We start from the raw sequence: 9847 nt of genomic DNA, 5'->3' as shown, positions 1-9847 counted from the left end.
TAAATGCAGTGTTTCCCTGCAGTTATAGTCTGTTATTTAAAATGAACTTTCAAAAATGATTTCCAATGTATATCCACACATACATGAACACAGAAACATCAGCTATTTTCCCAGAACCTGGAGGAGTCATACCAACCCGACATAGATTTTTTAATATGATGATGATGATGATGATAATGAAGGAGGAGAAGAAGAAGAGGGAAAAAGAAGCCTCTCTTACTCTAACCCCCTTTCCTTATATACCGGTTCCCAATAGGTTAATTGGGGCAGCCTAAAAATGCCGGGGGAAACAGAATTTGAGTATCATATGCTTGCAGCTTACAATACATACTTTTACCACCAAACCGAACAGAATAACTGGCCATTAGCCACCTACATTCCCTGACCTTTCAGACAGCACATCAAACATTGCACAACAAAACAATAATATACATAACATCACTCTCCTCAGTGCAGTGCCCTGACCGCTCCAAGGGGTTTCAGGACCAATGATGAATGATAATGATGATTGTTATGATATTGTTGTTATTTATTATTAGATGCAAGGTTATTGGATATAATCTATGATTCAGCGATATCCAGTTGAGTTCTTGGAACGAGGGAGGAACAGAGAGGTTTTGCTTCTGCTTTTACAAACCCAGCCCAGGCTGCCTGGTCAGTACCATCACTGTACTCATCTGACTAAAGTGTTTATTTACCACTGACATAAATGGTAACATGTCTTCATAAAGCACCAGTTTGCAATGATTGGTGTGCTGATGAAATATTTTATGAAATGATACATCCATCCATCCATCCATTTTCCAAACCGCTTATCCTACTGGGTCGTGGGGGGTCCGGAGCTAACCACTGCACTAACATGCCGCCCCCTGAAATGATACATATGATATGATAAATATTTTGTGGCACCAGTCTTATGATTCATGCTGTATTTGTATCTTACAGAGCATTTCCACCCAAGCAGAATCAATTCTGTTTCTGACCATTATGTCATTTGGTAACATTTCTCTCACAAATGACAGAGAGGGTGAGAGGGTGTTGTGTGTGTGTGTGTGTGTGTGTGTGTGTGAGAGAGAGAGAGAGAGAGAGAGAGCCTTAAAAACTCCCCAAACCAGGAGCAAGGATGTGTAGAATACCCAGAAATACTGTGAAATTGAATTGCTTTGGTAAATTTAACATTTTTATTTTTGGCAACAAAAGCCACACACTGTAACTGATTCTAAACATTGGTCTGGATAGTGTAGCTATGCTCACTGAATGGACCCCACACCTCACTTCCATACAGCAAAACCGGCTAGATTACACAGTCAAATATTTTCCACCACATCTTAAGGTAAATCTGTATTCAAAGGTTTTCTGTTTATTGCATATACTGTAGAGCTCTGTAAGCTTTTCCTTTAGTGGATTCACTGCCACGCTGAAGCTTCATGCAGTCCTCAACAAGCCAAGGTAAATATGCTGTTGTGAGCTCTAGGGTGCTGCTGCCTGGGTTGGAATGTTGTCTTTGAAGGCCATTCTGGCCGATTCTTTTCCAAGAATTTTCTGAGCCTGATGAAATGAGATTAAATACATGTTTAATACTTCAGAAACTATATATTACTTACGACAAACATGTCTTGGAATTTCTTCAGTTACATACATCAAACTGAAGCGGATGCTTTCGTGGAAGATGTTAGTAGGATCCATTGTGTGCACTGCCTTTTTAATAAGGCGGAGTTCATATACACGTCGCTGCTGATTGGCTAACACCTCTGACACACCCACCAACAAGCAAAAATGTACCTCAAAGCCCATTGCGCAATGTTTCACACCAGTCATTCAGCCTGGAAACTTTAGCAAAATGGTACACGCCATTTTCAGACTGAAAATCTGTAAGGTGCCCCATGTTACGACCTGAACTCAAGTAAACACATGATATGTGTTTTAATGTGTGATCACATGATCAAAAATAATGAATCTTGAGAAACACACATTCACTACATATATAACATGAAAAAGCAATTACCTGTATGACCGGCAGCTGGAGCATGAGGGAACCATGGGCTGGGGCAGCCTGCTCTGGGTGGTCAACCAGCTGTAAGTGTCCCCCCCCCCAAATTAACCATGAAGAAGCATCTACACAGGGCTTCTGAATTCATCTAAACCTGTTGGTTGTATGAGTTATTAAGGAATTCAGCTATTTGTAATTGTAATTCTTGTAATTTGTATTTTGTGATGGTCCTTAAATACATTTCGTTATAAATCCCCAATAATTCTCCATAACTCCATTTCAAATAGAGTCCTTTTAAGATCCAGATGGACGTTAAAGCTTAGCCTTGGTAGGTTTACAGGTGAGTATATCCAGCCCCTACATGCAGAGCGTTACGCTCCGTGAGACGGTGCTACTGCTCCCCCAGGTTACCCCATCTCATCGGAATAGTGGGTCAGATAAACGTCAACTCCGCAGCCTGCGTGCACGAGTTCTCCAGGCTTTTCTGGAGGCTGTGCCGGACGTTTGGAAAGATCTTCACAAACACAAAGGTTAGTGGTATCAAGTGTCCGGTTCAAGGTGTTAAGGCCAGTGTACGTTTGGGGATTTGACCCCGGCTGTTTGACCTCTGCTGCAGTGTGGTATCAAGTGTCCGGTTCAAGGTGTTAAGGCCAGTGTACGTTTGGGGATTTGACCCCGGCTGTTTGACCTCTGCTGCAGTGTGGTATCAAGTGTCCGGTTCAAGGTGTTAAGGCCAGTGTACGTTTGGGGATTTGACCCCAGCTGTTTGACCTCTGCTGCAGTGTGGTATCAAGTGTCCGGTTCAAGGTGTTAAGGCCAGTGTACGTTTGGGGATTTGACCCCGGCTGTTTGACCTCTGCTGCAGTGTGGTATGAAGTGTCCGGTTCAAGGTGTTAAGGCCAGTGTACGTTTGGGGATTTGACCCCGGCTGTTTGACCTCTGCTGCAGTGTGGTATCAAGTGTCCGGTTCAAGGTGTTAAGGCCAGTGTACGTTTGGGGATTTGACCCCGGCTGTTTGACCTCTGCTGCAGTGTGGTATCAAGTGTCCGGTTTAAGGTGTTAAGGCCAGTGTACGTTTGGGGATTTGACCCCGGCTGTTTGACCTCTGCTGCAGTGTGGTATGAAGTGTCCGGTTCAAGGTGTTAAGGCCAGTGTACGTTTGGGGATTTTACCCCGGCTGTTTGACCTCTGCTGCAGTGTGGTATCAAGTGTCCGGTTCAAGGTGTTAAGGCCAGTGTACATTTGGGGATTTGACCCCGGCTGTTTGACCTCTGCTGCAGTCTGCTCTCTGGGTATAATCACCTTGTTAAGTCCTGTTATATTTTCCTTCCAGGTGAAGCCACAGTTCCAGGAAATCCTCCGGCTGTCTGAGGAGAGTGTGGGTGCGTGAAGCTGCATGATCGCTTATGTGCTGCAGACGCTCCTGCCTGCTTTTATGAGGAAGAGCTGGCAGGACGTGGCTGCTGTCAGGCGCTATGACGTATGCTCTCGTCTTTGTCATGTCTCCGCGGTAACGGCAGATGCCACGGATGGGAATGATGTTTTGACGAAGGGTACCGTGCCCATCTATGCCACCGGGGTGCTGACATGCTACAACCAGGTAAGGAGCGGCTGGTGGAGCAGTGACGGCTGAGAGTGCGCGTGGCCCCTCACCTGAATCACCTCCTCCGCGACCCCCCCAGGAGGAGGACCGCAAGCTGCTGGTGGCCTTCCTGGAGGACGTCATGATGAGCCTGTCTCTGTCCCATGCTCCTCTGAACAGCCTGAAGGCGGCCTTCATGGAGCTGGGGTGAGCAGGCGGGGGTGGGGCCGAGGTAGTGGGCGTGTCAGGGCATTTGGTGAAGCAGGGGGAGCGGCTGGGGTTGTGGCAGGGGCAGGGCTGGGGGTGGGCTCAGGGCAGGCCTGGCCTCCCAGGGTTCCGTGCTCTATGTTTCTAGTGCCTCCTGGGGGTATGTGTTTGATTACGGTTCCGACATCATGTCGTTAATTTATAACACATTTTTCACCTGCACCTTCTGATAACAAAGGTCGTGTTAGCTATCCCCACCCTGGGGCCGCACGCACTGCCCCGCCTCTCTGTTACACATGCTCCTCAAAAATACTCTGCCCTCCTAGTGTCAGTCGGCCTCGTGAAGACACTCCCTCGCTGGAGGGTGATCGGCCTGGGCGATTCCAGTGCCGCTCGGACCATAACGTATAACAGAATATGCCTGTCCCCCCCAAAGTGCCAACCCAGCGTACCACGAGCTGTTGCTGACGGTGCTTTGGTACGGCGTGGTGCACACCTCCGCCCTCGTGCGCTGCACTGCAGCCCGCATGTTCGAGGTAAGTGGGCGGATGCTGCGAGACGAGGCGTCAGGTGTGGCAGTAACAGTGGTCAGAATTATGAGAGTAGGAGTGTAGAAAGCAGAGATTAAGGCCAAAGGACAGCTGTCCTTCCTTCAGGAGGAACTGCAGAGAAAAGCATAACCTTTTACTGTTACTGTACTGTGCAGAAAACACTGTAATACTATGTTACTGTACTGCGCTGTAATACTATGTCACTGTGTTGGATTTGCTTGCCTGCCTGCCTGCCTTATTGAATCTGAAAGCATCCCTCCTCCCCATACATATCATCAAATCAATGTCCAAAAGTGCCACTTATGGAATCAACACCCCCACATCAGTGGTCTCACATAAATTTGTTCTTGCTTGATCTCTCAGATTTTGCATTGCTCCTTACTTTTGCCTGTGATGTGTGGGACGTGTCCATTTTCACCTCATTATTGATATCATTTCTTTATTACTCTTTTGTTTCCTGTTTGGATGGTTGTTTATGTTATTGTTATTATTTTTGTCCCTCTCTCTCCGCATCGCCATGGTGCTGTGCTTGCTCTTTCCATGCACACCGTGTGACATCACCCTGATCTGACCAATCAGCTGTTGGTGAAGGGGGTCAGTGAGAGTGTAATAGCTCAGAGGGTTGCCCCAGCCCTTATCGTGCTCTCTGATGATCCTGAAATGTAAGTCCACTCCTGCCTCGTTCCTCCGAGCCTACCCTCCCCACCTTGGTCCATGGCTTTCCAGGAAGTGCCTCACTCTTCGTGCGAGGAGCTCGTGGCAGTGAGAAGCGGCTAACGCTAACGTGCTAACGTGTCAGCTGTAACTTAATCGGGGATGGATGGTTGCTGACCACGTGAACCCAGAGCAGCTGTCATCTCCATACCAAACGGGAAACACGGCCCTGTATTCAGAGGCTGCTTTTGGGTAATTATCACGTCTATTCAGGGTGGTCATGTTTACCCGGAAATGCGAGAGTATTTGCCCCCTCGTATGGCCGCATTGCTCTGTTTGGACCCTTTGAGTGCCGGTGAACGAAGGATCTGCCGCCGCCTGCGGGTCGCGCTATTCCTGGGAAGCCGAGGCAGGGAGGAGGCTATGCTAAGCTAAGACATGCTAACATCGACCTCAGGCTGAGATCCTCGCTGCCCCCACGTGCTCGATTCATCGCATGATTAGGCTCCAGACTCGCCCTCAGGCACGCTGCCCTCTCCGCCCCCCCAGACCCCCGTCCCGTCCCACCCGCTCACCCATTCGTCTCTCTTTTGCATTTTGACCGGTTGCAGGTGATTCTCAGGGGCATGAGCGAGGCCTTAATTGACAAGCGGGTAGCTCCAGCGCTAATTACCTTGTGCAGTGACCCGGAATTGTGAGTCAATGCAGACGTGAGACTTCCGCTCTGTCCGTGTCCGTGTCCTCCGTGTCTGTGCCGTCCCTCTGCCGCCATCCGCGCGGATGTGTGTCCCACTCATGCCTGCCACTACTTACCGCCGCACACAGTCACCATCTACCTTCTCTGTCTGTCTACATATTGAATTAGTGGAGACTCTCGGCCTCAGATTGTCAGTGGGTCCGTTTCTGCTTGGGTTCCAGCTCGGTTAGGATATCGACAATACCGGCGTTTGGTACCATAATGGAGACCGTGACCCAGAAAGAGGTACCGTGTCACTTCAGTCATCCAGACCTTTAATTTGGAGATTTAACTGCATGTCAAACTGCATGAAGACCAGTGCAGACCAGTGGATATCTCCCAGTGTGTGTACGCCTGAAGGATAATGTGTCACGTACTTGCGATTTAAGCTTCTGGAGAGAGTGAAGATGCAGCTGGCGTCCTTCCTGGAGGACCCGCAGTACCAGGACCAGCATTCCCTGCACATTGAGATCATCCGGACGTTCGGGAGGGTCGGTCCCAACGCTGAGCCTCGCTTCAGAGACGAGTGTGAGTTTCTGGCCATTTCAAGCCAGAGATATGACACAGCAACTTCTCTTCAGGGAACCGTTCAGTGTGTCATGGTTCATCGCGAATTATGGCTTTGCTGTTCTGTGCTAGTAAACTGGAGGCCTTGTCTTCCTTGCGCGTTTTGTGTGTCTGTGGTCACTGGGCCTCAGCGACCGTCACACACACACACGCAAACCCAGCTCTGTGTTTCAGTCGTGCTCCCTCACCTGCACAAGCTGGCACTGGGCAACAATGGGCAGACGGCCGAGGCCAAGCGGATGGACATCGCCATGCAGCTGTTCGAGGCCTACAGCGCCCTCTCCTGCTGCTGTATCCTTCAGAACCCCGGGGGTCAAAGGTCGCCCGGCCCAGTACCGAATAGTTCAGCTTTTACAGCGCCTCTCAATCGGTTTAATGTTAACGTGGGATATTCTAGCTGCCGTTGCCCATTTTGCTAAGCTGCCTCTTACTGAGGAGACGAAAGCTTCAGGCTTTAACTTCATCCAAGTTGCCGTAACCAAACGACAAAAAACAGGCCTGGAGTTTCTCTCGTCACGTACAGCTTTGAAGCGTGTGAATATGCCCTGAAAGTGGAGAAGACAAACCCTCCATGTGGACACCTAATTTCAGGGTAAACATGAACTCAGAGCCTAACCGCTGGGGCTGGGGAGGGCTGACTGTGCAGCAAAGCTGCAACCAAACTCTCCCCAGACCCCCCAATCCATATACACCTGTCAGCTCCGAGCTCCCTGCAGCTGGGTCAGGTTAGCGCCTGAAACTGTTCTCATAGCTACTTTAATGGGCGTTTAAAAAGGCAGCCCGCCACCCTATATTGGGGAGGGGGGGGGGGGGTTGACAGACAGCAGTGGGTGGACAGCAGGTCTAGCTGGAGGACCCCATAACTGCAGACGCACAGTTATCTCCGAAGACGTGCTGGTGAATCACTTCCTCCCAGGGCTGAGATGCTTAACAGTTGACATGGAACAGTTCTCTTCTGAATATGAGGTTTGTTAGACCGTCCCAGCACTGGGAAACCTCACAATACCCAACACTGAAGGCAAACAGAGCAGGTGGGATCTCACTCTTCTGTGTCGTTTTTTCGCAGGATATCCTGAGCTCCATGATTAAGGAATGTGAGCAGAAAGTGAAGAACAGGAACTCACAGGAGCCACAGGGGTAAGAGCCAACTGAACCATCTGCTTACCGCCATAGCTCCCCTCACACCACGGCGTGGGCGGTGCCAACCAGCCCCTCGCTTACCGCCGTAGCTCCCCTCACACCACGGCGTGGGCGGTGCCGACCAGCCCCTCGCTTACCGCTGTAGCTCCCCTCACACCATGGTGTGGGCGGTGCCAACCAGCCCCTCGCTTACCGCCGTAGCTCCCCTCACACCACGGCGTGGGCGGTGCCAACCAGCCCCTCGTTTACCGCCATAGCTCCCCTCACACCATGGTGTGGGCGGTGCCAACCAGCCCCTCGTTTACCGCCATAGTTCCCCTCACACCATGGCGTGGGCGGTGCCAACCAGCCCCTCGCTTACCGCTGTAGCTCCCCTCACACCATGGTGTGGGCGGTGCCAACCAGCCCCTCGCTTACCGCCGTAGCTCCCCTCACACCACGGCGTGGGCGGTGCCAACCAGCCCCTCGTTTACCGCCATAGCTCCCCTCACACCATGGTGTGGGCGGTGCCAACCAGCCCCTCGTTTACCGCCATAGTTCCCCTCACACCATGGCGTGGGCGGTGCCAACCAGCCCCTCGCTTACCGCTGTAGCTCCCCTCACACCATGGCGTAGGCGGTGCCAACCAGCCCCTCGCTTACCGCTGTAGCTCCCCTCACACCATGGCGTGGGCGGTGCCAACCAGCCCCTCGCTTACCGCCATAGCTCCCCTCACACCACGGCGTGGGCGGTGCCAACCAGCCCCTCGTTTACCGCCATAGCTCCCTTCACACCATGGCGTGGGCGGCGCCAACCAGCCCCTCGTTTACCGCCATAGCTCCCCTCACACCATGGCGTGGGCGGCGCCAACCAGCCCCTCGTTTACCGCCATAGCTCCCCTCACACAATGGCGTGGGCGGTGCCAACCAGCCCCTCGCTTACCGCTGTAGCTCCCCTCACACCATGGCGTAGGCGGTGCCAACCAGCCCCTCGCTTACCGCCATAGCTCCTCTCACACCATGGCGTGGGCGGTGCCAACCAGCCCCTCGCTTACCGCTGTAGCTCCCCTCACACCACGGCGTGGGCGGTGCCAACCAGCCCCTCGCTTACCGCCGTAGCTCCCCTCACACCACGGCGTGGGCGGTGCCAACCAGCCCCTCGCTTGATTATTATCTGGTCACTTTGGTCAGCTCTCGCTCTGCACCCACCAAACCATGCCCCTTGGCTGCTGTATCCAGGTCCATGTCGATAGCTGCCAGCCTCGTTAGCGAAGATACAAAGACCAAGTTTCTCAGTAAGGTGGGTCAGCTGACGACTTCGGGCGCCATGCTGGCCAACGTGTTCCAGCGGAAGAAGTGACCGGAATGTGCCACCGCCGATCCCACGCTGCCCGGCCCCTCCTACTTGAACCCAATACTCTGCCTTTTCTCTGTGTCATTTTATCGCCACAAAGTCATTTGAAGCTCCAAAGATATTTGCACTGTGTTTAATTCCTCTTCATTTTGGGTTTTTATCGTTATATATATTATGTAACTGTATTGTACACATTTTCCGGGATTTCCAGTCTTATCTTTGTGTTGTATGTATGTTTTGATTTATCTATATGTTTTTTATATTACTCAAGTAAATAACTGTACAATTTACCGAATTACAAGACCATTTTAAACATGTGCAAGTAATAAAACTGATGAACACTTGTGTACTTTCAGCCGGTCTGATTTACTGGCATTCATCTTATGAATAAATGTCAGCTTTGCAGACAGTTTTGTACGGTGGTCGAGAAAGCCCAATGAAATACAACACAAGAAACTCACGTCTAATAGAAAAACACATTGCAAAGCAACAAAGCATATTATTCAGTTCATAACGCATTTGCAGACACACTGCAAAATCATAGACGCTGCCCAAATCCGAAAACACTTTCATCAAAATGACAACACGTGCGAACCACATTTTACAAACGCGCTGCACATTCACAGACGCGCCACAAATGCATAAAACAACCGCAACTTCGGAATTACTAGGCTTAAATAATTACTGAAATACTTTTCTTTCCCGAGCAGCCTCTGTGTGTAAGAAACATAGACAAAACATTTAAATATAATTGATTTCCTAAGTATCAGATATAACCGACAATGGCAATAAGGCCTCAGAAGTTTACCTTCCAGTACAGTTTCTTTTATCCAGCTCTCCTCAGTATATTAATGAGATGTGCAGGAAATATTCAATGAAATAAAAAATTAACAAAACAGTATTTAGGAGACTTTGGATATCTGCGTGTCATGGCGGCAACCGATTACCACAAAGAAACTAAATGCTGTTCATATAGCAGCCGTTCGGAATGATATGAAATGACTTTCTTGTCTTGCGATATATCTTGACTTTGCTGATTCTCAGTCGCTTCAAAAACCTGGTTAAGCTGGTTCACTCTGCAGGCAGCT

General features: G+C 50.2%; 1 protein-coding gene across 1 annotated transcript; it reads left to right on the top strand.

Moving 5' to 3' along the window:
• Positions 1-1883: 1883 nt before the first annotated feature.
• LOC125726932 (RAB11-binding protein RELCH homolog) lies at positions 1884-8765 on the top strand. Its single transcript, XM_049003407.1, has 14 exons — positions 1884-1903; positions 1999-2076; positions 2397-2520; positions 3324-3372; positions 3511-3590; positions 3673-3779; positions 4216-4315; positions 4910-4992; positions 5903-5966; positions 6110-6248; positions 6462-6578; positions 7165-7253; positions 7354-7424; positions 8645-8765. Exons 1-14 carry the CDS (start codon positions 1884-1886, stop codon positions 8763-8765), a joined length of 1242 nt encoding a protein of 413 aa, XP_048859364.1.
• Positions 8766-9847: the final 1082 nt, after the last annotated feature.

The sequence above is a fragment of the Brienomyrus brachyistius genome, unplaced genomic scaffold (genome assembly GCF_023856365.1).
Source record: "Brienomyrus brachyistius isolate T26 unplaced genomic scaffold, BBRACH_0.4 scaffold79, whole genome shotgun sequence".
NCBI classification, from domain to species: domain Eukaryota; kingdom Metazoa; phylum Chordata; class Actinopteri; order Osteoglossiformes; family Mormyridae; genus Brienomyrus; species Brienomyrus brachyistius.
Note: the sequence above shows the minus strand (reverse complement) of the source record. Positions and strands in the feature narration are given on the sequence as shown.

What these genes read in the sequence shown, in the direction of transcription:
- LOC125726932 (XM_049003407.1), top strand. Translation starts at nt 1,884, where the DNA reads ATGTTACGACCTGAACTCAA. An exon ending in TGCTGACATGCTACAACCAG is followed by an intron (nt 3,591 to 3,672) that starts GTAAGGAGCGGC and finishes CGACCCCCCCAG; the next exon opens with GAGGAGGACCGCAAGCTGCT. An exon ending in AGTTCTCTTCTGAATATGAG is followed by an intron (nt 7,254 to 7,353) that starts GTTTGTTAGACC and finishes GTTTTTTCGCAG; the next exon opens with GATATCCTGAGCTCCATGAT.